Source organism: Macrobrachium rosenbergii, chromosome 36, assembly GCF_040412425.1.
Source record: "Macrobrachium rosenbergii isolate ZJJX-2024 chromosome 36, ASM4041242v1, whole genome shotgun sequence".
Taxonomy (NCBI): Eukaryota; Metazoa; Arthropoda; class Malacostraca; order Decapoda; family Palaemonidae; genus Macrobrachium; species Macrobrachium rosenbergii.
Window position 1 is genome coordinate 22,458,355 of NC_089776.1, and position 16,770 is coordinate 22,475,124.

At 37.7% G+C, this 16,770-nt stretch overlaps 1 protein-coding gene across 1 annotated transcript in view; it reads left to right on the plus strand.

Annotated features, from left to right (window-relative positions):
* LOC136825012 (uncharacterized) overlaps positions 1–16,770 on the plus strand; it is a 358,497-nt gene that overhangs the window by 324,839 nt on the left and 16,888 nt on the right. The window contains exons 6-12 of the mRNA XM_067081045.1: positions 148–355; positions 3,317–3,430; positions 3,606–3,812; positions 9,355–9,613; positions 10,072–10,178; positions 15,185–15,353; positions 15,662–15,835. Coding sequence (XP_066937146.1) covers positions 148–355; positions 3,317–3,430; positions 3,606–3,812; positions 9,355–9,613; positions 10,072–10,178; positions 15,185–15,353; positions 15,662–15,835 — 1,238 coding nt within the window. The remainder of the gene's footprint in view (positions 1–147; positions 356–3,316; positions 3,431–3,605; positions 3,813–9,354; positions 9,614–10,071; positions 10,179–15,184; positions 15,354–15,661; positions 15,836–16,770) is intronic.

The window sequence follows — 16,770 nt, forward strand, 5'->3', positions numbered from 1 at the left end:
ATATATATATATATATATATATATATATATATATATATATATACACACACAGTATGCCTGAGTAGATTGTAGCTAAGTCATTTTTGTTTGCAGTAGTAGTGTTAAACGAAGCGGAATGTAATTGAGTGTACATTATCGTTATTTCAGCAAGAGAAACGGTGTGTGTTTGCCCGTGGCCTCAGAGAAGACTTCCATCGTCGTATACCGCACTACCTCTCCGATTACAGAGACGGCGTCGTCGGTCACAAAACCGTTCAGAAGGTCGTGTCTACCACATTCTTCCTGTATTTCGCCTGCATTCTTCCTGCCATTGCTTTCGGCGTACTCAATGATCACAACACACATGGGAAAATAGGTGAGGAAAAGTGGAATTGGGAAAGGCATACTATGGTTCAGATGACCTATGCATTCCATCGTTAGTTTAGACATTTTTTCAAATAGAGATCTATCAGTTTTGGTAAGTTTTTAAATGAGGTAGTAAAGGGGATTTTAGATATGAATATGATAGGACATTTCGAAGAACCAAAACCCTGATTAATTGTACAACATGCATTTAGTGCTGGCCAAGTTGTTTTCAATCGGTCTTCAAGTAACCAACTTCCCCCACCTATACAAAGAGTCACTTTTTAGAAGATAAAAATCAGAACTTGTCCAGATGTAATGCAAATTTTAAAGGGTAAACAGAAAATCATGCCTGTAGGATCGTTGGTCAATAGACTCAAGAACTGCTTTACTGTTTGCGCCATTGAGGATTATTTAATATAAAAATTCATTATTTTAAGCTTATTATCCTGTGATGCCTGAGATGGCATCGTTTTTAAGTTTTCTGTACAAGAAAACTTATGCCGGCTTTGTCTGTCCGTCCGACCCAGGTCTTAAAAACTACTGAGGTTAGAGGGCTACAAACTGGCATGTTGATCATCTACCCTCCAATCATCAAACATACCAAATTGCAGACCTCTAGCCTCAGTAGCTTTCATTTTATTTAAGGTTAAAGTTAGCCATAATTATGCATATGCCAACGATATAGGACAGGCCACCACCGGGCCGTGGTTAAAGATTTATGGACCGCAGCTCATACAGCATTATACCGAGACCACCGAAAGATAGACAGAGCCTATAAATACGAGCCGCATCACTTTCAGGCTTCCCGTTGGATTATAACAGGGCGCCATGTTTGTTTACAGTTAAGGCGAGGTGAACAGCGCTCCAAACGGCCATGGGGCACAACTATTAACTTAGAGCAAAGCCAAGAGCAAAGCCAATGTATACAGGCTCTGCTTAGAGCACTGTAGACAGCAGATTGAAGTTGGTACACATATTTTCGATGTTATGATGGGTTGAAAGGCCAGACGTACAGTACTTTACTGTACTTTATAGTGTGGAACAGACGATATTTGAATGCATGACAGGGCCAGTCTGGCAGCCTCACCATCACTCATACTGCATTTTCCTGGCCTAAAGAGCATTCACAGCCAAAATACTGTTACTCTTTCAACACACGCTGCAATATTAATGAAAATATGCACGTGTGCAATATCAGTGACATTTATTTAAACAGCTATGTAGGCAGTTCATATGACATCATGTTATGGCAGTCAGCCCCTCAGCTGACAGCTTACACCTGTCAGAATTATGGCTACGGAAATGGTTCAAACCTTCAACCCTTACTTAAATGCAATTTATTTTATATCATTACTTTCTGAGATAAATTCAGCACTCTTGGCTTTTTTAACTATTATTAAAAAATTGCAATATTTCATTAAAATCATTTATTATATATATACAACAATAATGTAGAACATCGTACGCTGTTATTTACACCACATCCAACATTGTTTAATGTATTTATGTAGGATAGTTATTCTTTTACCATTTTTTTACAGTCACAATCACTTACAGTTATATAGAAAATAATAACCTACAATAACTAGCCCAGTAGGTATAAATATTTCAGCAATAAAGCTCTACTGCAAAGTGGATGCACTGTGGCATTATCTACTATAACACAAACACTGATGACAACATGAATAATTTAATATGTAGTACATACTATGAATCACATTAGGTAGGCCTGTTGAAATATACACCTGGAGGCTACCTGAAGACTGTGAAATAGAATGGGCAGATCTCATTCTGCAGAGTAATGACTGGGCCAATAAATTTATTTATGTATACATCCAGTGTTGACTGAAATTAAGATCACATATAAATAAACCCATGTAACAGTGGTAATTGAAAAAAAATACATTATGTACACTATAAACAATCACAAGTACATGGGCACACTATAAATGGTGAAGTATCTTTGAAATAGCAGCAGAGCCTGCAGCGAGATAGAGCCAGATGATGGAATTCAGGAGACTTCCGTCTTGACGAGCTGGACATAACACAACCTGTCTGGAAGGTACTGTACCTGCTTCTCAACTTTGCCCAGTAGCTGAGACAGGATGTTGCTGCTGACAAGCAGACTGGGGGTCTGCTTTTCAAATACCTTGTCGTTGGTACAGCCATTGGCTGAACAATAAGCTGGCATTGTCAAGCAAGTTGTACTCATTTGGGAAAATTAAGTTGTTGTGTCAGAGCCTACCTTCACCAGAAAAGTATTTATAGGCTTGCCATCACCCACCAAGCTTATAGTTACGCCCTGAGGCCGTTTAGAGCACTGCATCTTGCCCTAAATATAAATAAACATGTCATCCTGGAAGTGACACGGCTTTTATACATTGGCTTTGAGACAGATCTAAAGTATTTTCAGTGGCCTTGATTATACACTGTACACAAAACTCTATTGCAGTGAGGAAACTTCGGCGCATTTTTTACTTGTTATTCTTTTGTCTCATAAGTGGTGCCTCAGAAATAAAACAAAAGGATGTGCGATTTCTTTGTTTCCCGAGCCTGTAGGCAAATAAAAGCAAAGAAATGGGAAAAGTCCGGTGCCCAACTCAAGAAAGGAGGAGAGACTAGGGTATCAGAAGTAAGTAAGAGGTGCATTATTGGCAACAAGGTCTGAGGAAACATTGTGGCTGAACCCAGCAGTGCTGTATCTCGTCAAAGTGAATATAAGAGTTGGTGCTTGGCAGTCTACCTTTTTCACCTAATCCCTTTTGATCCTTATTTTGCCGATTCCAAAAAGTTAATAATAGTATCCTGGTGCATAGTGTTTACTGTGTCTTAATACATCACAAATGTTATGTTGGTAGGGACAAAAACCCCTTTTTTCACAGTATCAGAGATAAAGTGGGAAGTGAAAGTATAAATTCAATATTATTCATAAATGACTAGATCATCCCACTGAATTACAACTGCATTTCAGATGTAAAGAGGGTCATCATAGGACAGGTTATAGGTGGCGTGTTCTGGGGCGTTTTCTCTGGTCAGCCTCTCCTTATCCAGCTAACTACAGCCCCGTTAGCCATTTACATCAAAAGTGAGTAACTTTCATTGTGTTTATGATACATGTTCAATAGTCAAATAAAGACAGCCTTATGTTTTCATACAGTATTGTCAGTTTCTGATTCCATTGTCTTCCAAGTAGCTTGAAACATTCATTTGCTTCGGTCCTCCGACTGATATTTTGTTGGTAATATGAATTCATTTTTCAGTTATATACTATATCTGTGATGACTTCAAGCTGGACTTCAATGCCATGTACTGTGCAGTAGGATTGTGGAACAGCTTTTTCTTGATAGTTTACTCTCTGTTCGACGTCTCGAGACTGATGAGGTGGTCCACAAGATCAACAGAAGAGATCTTTGCCCTCTTCATCTCTATTGCCTTCACCAATGATGCATTCAACGATGTCAGAAAAAGTATGGATTTTATTAAGCCTTGAATATAGAATTTACTCTGTTTGAAAGTTAGAAAAAGTTTTTGGAAAATGTTAACTTTTGGGATTTTTTTAGTTTGATAACATTTGAACAGTGTAAACAAATAGTATTTGATTAAATTGACCTGTGGAGGAATAAGGCTGCTATGAATAGTAAAATACTGAGTATGAATATTTTAGTTGTGCTTTTTACCTGGCAATGAGTAACCTTGTTTTAAGGTGCAGGTTCATTTGCAATATTTACCTTGTTACATGTATTTGTAACATCATTCCTACTCATTTGTAGATTTGTAAATAGATTTGTTCCTTCAGAAATGCAAATCATTGCCTTTTATGTATGAGCATTCCTCAGCGTGAGCCAGAAATGGTCGTTGGAACTTGGTAACAAGGTATTTAATTGGTGTAACTGGTGGTTAAGGGGATGAATGGGAGAACCAACTCACCTGCCATCACCAACCACTTTTTCCTCGGCCACCTCCTTGCAGCACTCCTTTTGATTGTTAAGTTTTTGTTATAGATATGTGGCATAAACAACAGAGTTGTGAAAGTCGTGACTGAGTGTATGTGGTGCTTCATATCTTCTGTGTAGGTGGATCCCTACCATTACTGCCAATTTTTAGAGATTGAATCAACAGATGTCACACATGCAGCACTCTCTCAGTTGAGCCGGGCTTATGGGCGGAAAGTTGAGTAACCTATACGTGTTCTCATCTAGTGGCAAGTCAGATGCGTGTGCTTGACTTCCCCAAGTGATACCTCACGTATATGATATATTCACCTCCAAGTAGCTTACTATTTCACATGCTCTGCTTATTGTTGCTGCTCCCACCAAAGAGCTCAAAACTGTTGAGCCTTCAGTAGTGGTCATCCTGCCCATGGGAGATGTTTCTGTGGCACCAGCCACGGGTACTGCTCTTGCAAGAGGAGAGTAAGAAACAGTTTTAGGTGTAAGGTGAAAAGGTGCAAGTGCTTTTCTTCTTCCTCCTCATTGTCAAGCCCATTTCCATCCCACCATTATCCCTAAACTAAGGGGTTGGTTGCCTTGATGAGTCTTCTCCAGCTATTTCTATTGAAAGTATCTTTTTCTACTAAACCCTTCTTCAAATTTTCCTTTAATTTATCACGATATCTAATCGTTTGCCTCTCTCTCTCGACCTTCTACCCCCAGTATGTTTTTCTCATCTGCTCTTCACTCCTTCCTCACTCAGTATTACCATATAGCCATACCATCTCAGTTCTTGACTCTTTTATCATATAAGTACTCTTCACCACACTGGCACTTTTAATTTCTCCACTTTCCAGATTCTCAGGTAGTGAGATCCCCAAAATCCACCGCAGCATCCTCTTTTCTGCTCACTCCAGCTTATGTTTCTTCCTAATGCCAGTGCTTCTGAATCATACATCATCAGTGGTCTGAATATGATACAATAGATCTTTATTTTCATTAATTTGCCCCAGCCACCTTCCTCCCTTTCTCTCAAGCTACTTTTATCCTACTTACAAACTCGGCTTTGCACCCTCTCTCCTGGCTTAAGGTAGAGCTTAAGTATTTGAAATTCTTTTCTTTTCAGACCTGGGCCTCTATTATTTTTCTATGAATTGCCTATCCCCTCCCTATTTACCAAACACCCTAACCTCAGTTTTATCTGTACTTACCTTTGTACCACCCTATTCAAGAGTTTCCTGCCACTCTCTTACCCTTCTTTGCAACTCTTTGCTTTAGTCTCTGCTGTAATCTTGTAACTTCCTGTCTGTTTTGTGGTTATTTCCAGATCATCTGCATATAATTCCCATTGATTTTTTATTCCAAATCCCTTCACGCAATATATCCATAGCCAGTACAAATGGAAATGGGCAAATTGCAGATCCTTGATGTAAACCAGTTCTAACATCAGACATTTCTGTTTTGCCATAGGTTGTTATTACTGCTGTCCCTCTTCTATTATAGCCCCTCCCCCCTTGGTATTTTATCTTATCCAATTCATTCCTTAGGTTTATAAATGCAAAGTACAGCTTGTGATTACCTTCCAGGCCCTTTTCCTGTAACTATCTTATACACAGCGTTAATTGTACCTCTCCCTCTATGAAACATACTGATGTATACTGATCTTCACAATTGTTCATGATCTCTCATCTAATATTCTTTCTAAAACCTTCAACAAATGTTGTTCCTTTAGTTTGATTCCTTTATAATTACCACACGCTATAATGTCTCCCTACTGTTTAAACACATTACCATCAGACTTTCTTCATGGTCATTTGTTATTACTTCCTCTTCCTAGATTGCCCTTAACAGTTCCAGTACGCATTCTTCGCCCCTGGTGCTTTGCCATTCTTCATTTTACTTATAGCCTTCTTTACTTATATAGATTATATCACCTTCACTGGCCCATCCACCCTACCCACCTTAGAAGGCACTTATGATAATCTGACCATATTCGTTTATATGGCATTATCCTTATACTATTTCCTTCTCTATCTTTGATGACACCCGACTGACCCGGACCTTGTCTTTGTTTTTTCCCTCAAGTTTGATATTCTATAAATATCCATTTTTCCTTCCTTGTTCCTAACCGTCTGTTTAGCTCCTCTGTAGCTCTTCCAATAAGTATCTCCAATGTTGTCTTAGTTCCTCTCTCCACTTCTCTATGTTGTTTTTCAGCGTCCTGCACATGTCTGCCTTCCAATTTTTGAAAGCCCTAGACTTCCACCTAACTGAATCTTTAACTGCTCTATTCCACAATCATTTCTCTTTCCCTTTTGACACCCCATAACCACTAGTTTGCCCAACTGCTCCCTCTGCACCTTTTGCACATGTTCATATTATTCAAAATATTTTCTATTCTAGACAACTTTTCCCTTAAATATATTCTTACTTGATGTCTTTACCTTATACACCTCTTATATTGCTCAAACTGGTCTCCTTTAGACCCCACATTTTAATTCTTGATCTCTTCAACCTCTTGCTGGGTTTTCTACTTCTCACCTTGATACCCATCACTATTAACCTATATTGTTTCCCACATGCCTCACCAGTTAATACCTTACAATTTATTGCACTGCTTCTGTCTTCCCCTAACCATAAGTTAATCTAGTTGGCTCTGTACTCCTCCACTCTCATATGCAGTCTGACTTCACAAACAAGGTGTTTGTTCATAAAAGACCAATTCAAAACTCAGTGCCATTTCCAGTACTACATACTTTCTGTCTACATTCCTTACTCCAAATCCAAGGCTCCATGAATCACCTCATATCCATAGCTACTCTTTCCAAGTCTACCATTCATATCTACTTCTGAGATTATTATCTCCCCATCCTTTATCATTCTAATCACTGTTTCAAGCTCTTCCTTAAGGATTTCCTTCTCTAGCTGTTGGCATCCCATCTGGGGGGAGCTTGCTGAAATTTCATGGACTACTACTAACACTACTATTAAAAACCTATCTCCTTTTATGCTAAATACTTTTTCTTTCCACTCACTACTGAACATAATTCCAACTCCATTTCTTCCTATCAGGGACCCACCCATTAATGGAACCCATTACCTACCTCTCTGGTGCCCTTTCCCTTTTATCTAGTCTCCTGTACACGTAGAATTATAATCTCTTAAATTATACTCAAACAACACACCCCATGTTTAATCATAATTTTGTTAATTCAGCCTGCTGAAGTAACCTGCACCAATGTTAAGCTTTCCTGGAATGCTCTCCACTTGAAACTTTTAGCTCTGGAGTTCTATAGCCCACCTCAGGACCCTTGGAATTTCAACCTTGCATCATTGGATATATACACATAGTTGGTGGTCTGTTTATATCACAAAAATCTACCCCATACAGGTACAAAGGGAATACCTTAACTGCACATATAATTACCAGCATTCCTTTTCAGTGGTGCAGTAGTTGCAATCATTCTTTAGTTTCCAGCTTGCTTAAGCAACTGAATATAGGCCATCCATAAACTCTTGCTGTACAATGCCTCCTAATACATCTTTTCATGCATCTGCCCTCATTATGAAAGTCCTATTGAAGTCTGGCATGCATAGTACCTGTGCATTTCAAAATGCCTGCTTCATTCCATCAAATGCCTTTTGTTTAGGTTGCTTCTACTCCACTTGGTTAGTCATCCCTTCTTCACTAGATCAGTCAAAGGTGGTGCAAGATTTGCATACCTCTCAAACTTCCTTGAGCAGGTTATCTGACAAACGGCATGCAGAAATTGACCTTTCTGTGATTTCCACTTATAGCATCTCCGCAGCTTCTTAGATCAGTTCCCTAGTAACATAAGGTAAAGGAGACATCTTTGATCTGTCGTCATTTTGATGTGGTGTTCGCCCAGTGAAGTCCCTCCTGGATTATTGGTTAAGATGTCCTGATGATCTTCCAGCAACTGCAATACCTGTTTCTTGTGCTGCTTATTTAGGTCATCGCTAATGTTGACTTCTTGGTAATTCTCTTCTTTGTTCGCAATACCTGCAAGTACAAGGGTTGTCTAAGAATGCCCTTTCTCATTGGCTTTTTGTTGTAATCAAACAAGCTGACACTTCTTCCAACAGAGTAGGTAGTTGAATAATTTGGGCATAAGATCACGAAGTCAGGGGGGAGTAGATCTACCCCAGATATTTCAGAGCAATTGTGGTACCACAGGTGATGAGGGCAGGTGTCTTAAGCATCAGACCACTTTACCCCACTCTGCCTAAGGGATGCAGCCCAGTAGTCCCTAGGTTGCTTCTCCTTGGGACCTGTGGTGTCTGCCCAATGGGTTATGTAGTCACCCAGGCAACTTTTGGATAGAAAGCATTTTGTCAAAGGTACTCAGAGGGCAAAATGCTGGGATTGAATGGTGTAGTGATTGGCTTTTCTTCCCCCTTCCTTCTTCAGCGAGGCAGCAGCTCAGACGTGCTGGACACAGTGCAGATGCAGGTGGAGGTGGCACCCAGTGTCAGAGCTTTGGCTAGTAAGATGTAACTTTCTCTGCTCTCCTTTTAAACAAAGAAGGGGGTGGCAGGTAGAGCCATCTTTCATAATAGTCAGATTTAGCTACCTTCTGATTAGTGTCACCCTATCTCCTTTTTGAGTTAAACCTAAGATGTCTCACACTGGCTCGGGCCCCTATTTCTCTGTTAGCCTATTCCAGACTTAATAGGGGGTTTTAAGAGTCATTGCTACCTTGCTCACTGTCATGACTGGGATTTTGCGACAACCTACCACCCAAGGAGTGAGTCTCCTACATGGAATTCCCTGATACTGAAGGAAAGTGCTTGGGTACAGCAGGTGGGGGGGGGGATTCCCCTGCTCTCCTTCCTCATCACCAGTCAACTACATGGTTATCAAGTTTCTGTGATGGGTTCCTGCATATGTTGAGGAATACTTCTACATAAAATTTCTTTTTAATCATTGCCGTTTGTTTCAGTATATTTTTTAGTTTACCTTGCATAATATCAAGTCATAATGATGAGAACCATACCTTAACATTTCCATTTTGAAATATGCTTTAGCAAATCCATTCAACAAAGTGTATTTTTCCAGATTTCAAGGCCAATTACTACAGTCAAGCTTGTCAAGGTGGTAGCAACAGCAGCTTGCAAAGAAACCAAACTGCTTATATAGTCTTAAAAAATTATTCAGAAAATTACATAGTCAGTATAAGTGATAGTCATGGATTAGATGCTAATTCTACCTTGACCCTTGTCGAAGATGTTTGTACCAGAGAGAACTCTATCCTTTACCTCCTCCTAATGTTTGGAACCCTTTGGCTGGGAGTTGTGCTCTACAATTTTAATAAGACGTAAGTGTCGCATTTGTATTGGAAGATTTTAGTTCCATCTTCAAGCAGGAAATATTATAATGCATTAGTGAGTGTAGTTTCTTGTATTGATTACAGGATTAACATTTTAATAAAATTAGGTAAATCTATCATGACTCTCTCTCTCTCTAATGCAGTGTAAGAGTTTACAATATAGGTAGTTCATGGACAAGAACAAAATTATTAAAGCCCTCAGCATGAAAGTACTATTAAAAATTTTTCAACTAATTCATACGCATAAATGCAGAGAAATAATTTGAACCTATTCAGATTTCCAAAATGGAAAGTTTGTTAAAAAGAAGTTGAAGGAGTAACCGAGACGTTAATTAATGTAACATACTTTAGATTAGGGTAGCCAGAAAATATTATGCTAGTAATACTCTTCATTTATTACAGATTTTATATACTCAGTGTATTAAGGTGACCATTGATTTTTCTAGGCCGTACCTGAATGCCAATAAACGTGAGGTTTTAGCAGACTACGCCTTACCTGTTGCTGTCATTGTTTTGTCCTTCATTGGCTCCTACATCTTCCGAGATGTTCATTGTAAGTAGTGCATGGGAATGCTGCTCTGTTGTAAATACCCATTTTGAATTATATTAGGCTGGTCCTTATACCTCAGATTCTTTTAGCATTTGTGTGCAGTACTGAAATATTCCATGCAGGAGTAGATATAATTTTAATAACTTGGAATGTAAACATTTATGTATTGTACTGAAGTGTGCTTTGCAAAAGTGGATTTATTAATTGTAGTAATAGAATTGTTGTCCCTTTAGTGTTGCTGCAATTTGCCTTCTGAGAGTAGAACTGTCAGATGTCTTGAGCGTTTTCCTTTAAAGAATCAAATTTTCCAAGTACTGTAACAATTCATAAGTACACTTGCCCAGTATTGCAAATTTCATCATATACATTACATCTTGTGCCTGTTGTAAAGCAGTAAGAGTGGTCCTCATCTCGTCTCGTAAACTTAATAATTATAAAGGAGTTCATTTTGAATTGTCAGGAAATAATGTTCAAAGTCAAGACATGAATAAATGTAGAACAAAAAAAAAGTATTCTTAATGTGCCAGAAGCTTCTTCCAAGCACCTAGTCCTTATACATTCTTATTTAAAAGAAAAAAGTGGGGCGAAGGTGTTTGAATCCCAAAAGTTTGCACATTTTTATTTTGTAAGTCAGCCACGTACAGATATGTGTTTGAAGTCTATTTTCTTAGTACAACCATGATCGAAAACAACAATGTTAACTGTGAGACAAATGAATCCAGTAAGATATTTCTAATTAGTAAAACTGAAAATGTGGCGTTGCACAAAATCAAAATTAGCAAAGCTTCAAGTTGAAGTCATACACAAATCTCTCATCACTGAGTGTGGGGCAAAGTGGCTCACAGACCAGATGGGCTTCTTGGACTGTAAGAAAAAGTAATGAAAAAATGTCCAGGAAACTTTGAGAGTAATACACAACTCTCTTGTTTGGCATCATGCTTGATCATGAAACTTCTGTTGCTGCCTAGAAGACATCTATGGAATCAGTTTTCTTAATGTCATGAAATTGATGTGTTCATCGATCCAAATGATCCAGTATTGCCCCCTGGTCTACTGGGGAGCTGGTGCTCTTTAGACGACCTTTATAAATTTTCATTGATCTTACCTGTTTCTTTATAGAAACTCTAAGGTAGCTTATAAAAAACGAGGCACTCTTCCTATAAGAAACTTAGGGTGTGGCCTCTTGTATGATAGCTCTAATGGGATTCTTGGTGTCCTGAGACTTGAGTGGTTTGTGAAAATTTACAGTATGCCATCAATTCCCTGTTCCCACACACATTAGGGCAACCATGGAGTTTTACTTTGAGGTGTAGGGAGGATTGCATTATTCTACGACCTAGCATTCAACAATAACAACTGAATTTGTTCCTTCAAAACGCTGTAAGGAAGAAATTTGCTAGGAGTGGCTTCATTTGTTAAATCCAAAGAAACAGAAACACAACAAGTAATGCTTACTTTGTTAAAAGCCTATACAGTAGTAAGTAATAATGTTAAAGAGCTTCCAACAGGAGTACTCAGTGCGCTTGCTTGAGAAAATTCAAACATAAAGAGACAGCCTTTTGAGGAATGGGAAAAGTATGTCTTGCCTACCTTCTGTGAAAAGATAGAATTCTATGAAAAGTTGGAAAAAGTTGTCGCTTGTTCCAGTTAATGCTACATTTGATCATATCAGCTATCTTTACTTCCGGGGAGGACATAACTTTTATGCAGAGATTATAATTCTCAGTCTTTATGCTAAACAAGTCTTTAGAGGTTTCAGAGTCTGATCGAGTTTCATAGAGTTCATAAACTTACAGTGATGTTGACCTTTTCTAACTTGCAGGGAAAGACAAGGGGATACCCTTACCCTTAGGACTGGTTGACCTCCTAAGAATTTTAGATTTCCTTCGGAATAAATTTTACTAATGGAATGTGATGGCCCTGAATTAGTGGTCTTGTTTCCTGTTCACATACTGTAAATGCCTGAAAATCTTTTTCTTGATGTCTGCATTGTTGCCATTGATGGGAGGGCCTTATTTCTAATGAATTCCCATTTTCTAGTAGTTTCCATTTCAGTAATCTGAAAAACCGTTATTGTTGGATTAGGAGCAATTATCCAGTTTGGCTTGCATTATGGTGGTGGACAGGGCAGACCAGCAGTTAAGGTGAAAAACAAGAATAGCTGCATGCAATCTCAAGTGTCTAGAGAGATCCAGGATGCAATACCACCGAGGACCAAACAAGTTAGAGTAGAATGAACCTTAACAAAAGGCATTTGATAGACAGAAGTAGGCTTCGGAAAATTCACGGATACTACAAGTACCAGACTTCAATATGGCCTTCATCATGAAGACAGATGCACTGAGTGAAGGATTAGGAGATATATGCTACTACAAGAGTATGCTGATGGCATATTTCTAATTGCTTATGCAAGAAGGAAACCATTATATCATCACAAAGGATCCCCTAGAGATGCAGATGATAAAGATATTCCATATTTGCTTCTGTGGGGCAGATTTTGTGATAGAGACAGGCCAAAATTAACTTTCATGAATTCTGTGTTGCAAGACTAAAAAAGTCGTGAGGAGGGCTATAGCGTTCCAGAGTTACAAGTTTCGAATGGAGAGCTTTCCTGGAAAGCTCAACATTGGAGCAGATTACCTTAGTAAGCTACATTATCAAAACATAATGTATGAGAATATAATTTTCTTTTGAACAGTTCCCCATAGCATCGTTTTCTGGTGCAATGTCGCAAAAAAGATAAAATATCTAATTTTTGCTTATATTCCATAACTATTAATGTAGTATAAGTTTTGTACATAAGTTTTGTTTCAAGAAACATTCAGTTATATGGACATTAGTGAAATTTTGTAGATTTTATTTACGCTTAAAAGCACATTAGTTATGATTTTCGTTGGGCTGACCAGGATTCCGTAATGTCTCTTTGGGAACACAAACAAATACCAAAATCATCGAGAATTGGAGCAACCGTACATGATGGTCAAAGAAAAGAAAGCAGCAGAGTAGAGAGCGCAGATAAACTGAAGGAAGAATGAATTTCTGAAAACATCTTAGGCGTCTCAAGTAGGACCGAGAACACACTGTTACAGTTTGAAGGAATTGGTTTTAGTTACCTGGAAGCGAGGAGCCGTTCTTAGTAAAAGAAACACGCTTCATCTACGAGTTACAGTCAGCTAAAACGAAAATTGTCGTGTTAATATTATTATATTAATTTTTATTCAGTTTCAACCACATCATTAAAACACCTCAAGGCCACTACCACCGAATAACCTTTTCACTCATCATAAACGTTTTTACATTAGCTTTTACATACAAGAGCTTATTACATATACAGTATAACGCAAAGAATACCAGCGCTTGTACAGCAGTTTCAGCAAAACCTGTTTTAAAATGTATTTCACATAAGTCAGTTCAGCCATACGTAGAAATACTATAGGAAGAAATGCTATAAGGAGGAGAAACAGACACATTCAGTATTAAAGTACTGAATGAAGGCAAAAGAGTCACTCTAACGAATAATGTTGCTCGTTAACAGATATAGCTGGGCAGAATACCTCTGGTAAAAATCTGTGAGAAACATTCAGCCCAAGTGGCTAAGAAAGAATAAAAAGTTAATTTGGGTTGCATAGCTGCTGGTTGGTGCATAGATGCTTCGGGAGAATCTAGTATGAGGGTTCCCAGATGATGTCACATCTTTTAGATTCTGTAACTAGTGAAAAAATTTTCCACCAGCCAGTTTATATTTTGTACTTGATTGCTGCCCTCCATAGGCTGACTGATCTTGTAGCAAATTAGTTATTTTGACTGTGAATTTAATGAATACAGTATACTGTACAATGGTTTGGGCAAGTTGACTTTTTTTAATCACTGAGTCACCACATTTCCAAAATTTTTAAGGACTTGAGCGCAAATGCAATTTTGTCATTATCTCAAAGTCTGAATTTTCTTACTCTGATTCTAAAGGAATAATGATTACAAAAATCTTAGTAAATATCAAGGTTTATTATTTTAGTGCCAAAATAGTGTTTTTTCGTTCTTTTGATTTATATAGTTTGGCAACTTGTAAGATAAATCTAAATGGCACTGGCTAGATATTACTAGCTCTGCATGTGAAATTTGTAATGTTGGCAAGTGTGCTAGGTAACCCTGGTTTTTATTTCCATCTGAAGCATTTCCTAAAAATATCTTAGTTTGCATTGTTGAATGTCCTGAAATTACCACACATTTCGTGCTTCACGGTGGTTTAGACCATTGAATATGAGGTGTGAAAGACTTATAAGTCACCAGAATTCATGATACAGTACTGTGCTTCATTTGCAGATTTTTCTTTGAGTTTTGACCTCCATGTTTTTCCTGCTATACATCCATGCATGTGACCTACACTTATTTTTTCTTTCAACCAATCGAACGCTTTGGTTTGATTAAGTAACATCAATCAAATGCGATTACAGCATATTAACCTACAATTTTTTACATTTTATTTTTATTCCCATTTTTTGGTCTTTATTTTCTGTTTGGTTATGTTTATTTAGTTATTTTCCAATATTTTCTTTTTTCTTTTCAGTGTACAATTCGAGTAAGTGCCCTGGAAGATCAGTGCCAGTCTCCTCTTTCCCCAGAGGAGGTGGTCAGTTAAATGTTAAGATGACAAAGCATCGTCGGTGCTGATGCTGCTGTTTTCAGTAGCACCCCCATGACTTATTTACAGTCGTATCAAGATGACAAAAAAAAGCAAATAGTGGTACACTGTAAATGGGCCATCATTGAAGTGTGCTTGGGATTTTTTTTTTATCGTAGACTGCATAGTACTTGTTTTTGTTGTTTTGAATGAATTTAGTTTGTTTAAACATTGGTTTTCTGTATTTTCTTTAACTTAGTTTTTTTTAAGTTTCCATTTTGTTTACATTTTTTACTTGAGTAAATTCCATTTTCCACACAAGAAATTTAGTTCTTCAATCTGGTGATGTATTTACTTGGTTTAAATTAATGAAATGTGATTTTTTCCACAGTGGAACACTTCCGATATGATGACAATTATGACGTATTCAAATTGGCACCTCTTGAGTCGCTGCCACTCCCTGCAATTTTTGCCACAATGGGTCTTGGTTTTTCACTGTCTATGCTCTTCTTTATGGACCAAAATATTGGCTCAGCAATGGTCAACAACCCATGCAACAAGTAAGCTCTTTTGATTATCCCCTGGAGATGAGTCTTAGTAGCAGTATATTTATGCAGTTCATGTGTAAATTAGCTCTTGTTAGAACTATAGTAGTATCAGTATCAGCTTTTGTCTTAACTTCCTCCATGAACGAGAATGTTTTCTCACTTGGAGTACCATGCAAGTAATTGAACTCTTAATCCTAAAAGGCAGAACAGATTATGCATTAACTTAGAACTTGTGAAAAAAAAAAGGTATGCTGATGCCTTGTATTAATGGAATTCAGTATTTTTAGCCTAATGTACAGTTATTTCATTTTTTGTTTCAGACTAAAGAAGGGTCCAGCGTATCACCTTGACTTGCTGGTTGTTGCCCTAATGAATGGATTTCTCTCCCTCTTTGGTTTGCCCTGGATGCACGCATGTTTGCCACATTCGCCATTACATGTCCGCTCTTTAGCTGATGTTGAAGAAAGAGTAGAACAAGGACATGTTTATGAAATGTAAGTATTACTAAGAAAGAAGTCTGCTCACAAGTTTGACCTCAGAATGATGTCATGCTAGCTGGCACTTTGTTCCCAGATTTTAGAACTTTTTCCCCATTATTACTCATGTTCTGCTTTCAGCTATTATTACGTACATGAAAGGTATATCTTTTAGAGTCCAAGTTGAACTTTGGTGTTTTTTTTAAAGACAAAAGAATTATACATTTTGATTTGAAGATCCAAAAGCATGAAGTTTGTTATTTTTTTATGAACAAGGGACACTGGGCAAGTTCCCTAATGCCATTTCCAACCCAGGATGCCCCCAAAAGAGAGTAAAAGTAGAAATTAACTGATAAAGAAGGGCTATGCCAATCTTCTAGAGGAAGAAAGATTATATGGTAAGGAAAACTGAATCAAGAAGATTATTCCAAAGATTACTAACTTTCACAGTAAACGACTGGTGTTACACGAATGGCTCAAAGGGTAAGGAAGATCTTTCCCTTTGAGCTCAGCAAAATGGTGACCAAAATAGTACCTATCGAAAAAGCTTGAGATAATCCACTTTTCAGTGGAGTGTACTGTATGAACATCAGTTATTTTTTTTCTTTTTCTTTATTATTCTCAATTTTCTTCTTTTCATTGCTCATGCTGGAATGATGGGTATTTTAATTATTGATTATACATCATCCACTATACGTATAGAGAGAGGAGGCCTTCAGTATAAAGCTGACAGTCTTCCAGTAACACTTGAACTTTTGCGAACGTAACGTTCATAGCTCCACGGAAGAATGCCATCATGCAGAGAGTAGCGAGGTATGCAAGAAAAGCTTAATAAAATATAAAAAGTGAAAATAACAAGATGAAAAATTGCAACAATTATATAATACACAGTTGATCATATTACACAAATTTAAGATTAAGTGCATGGCGCTTAAAGAGTAGACATCAATTTA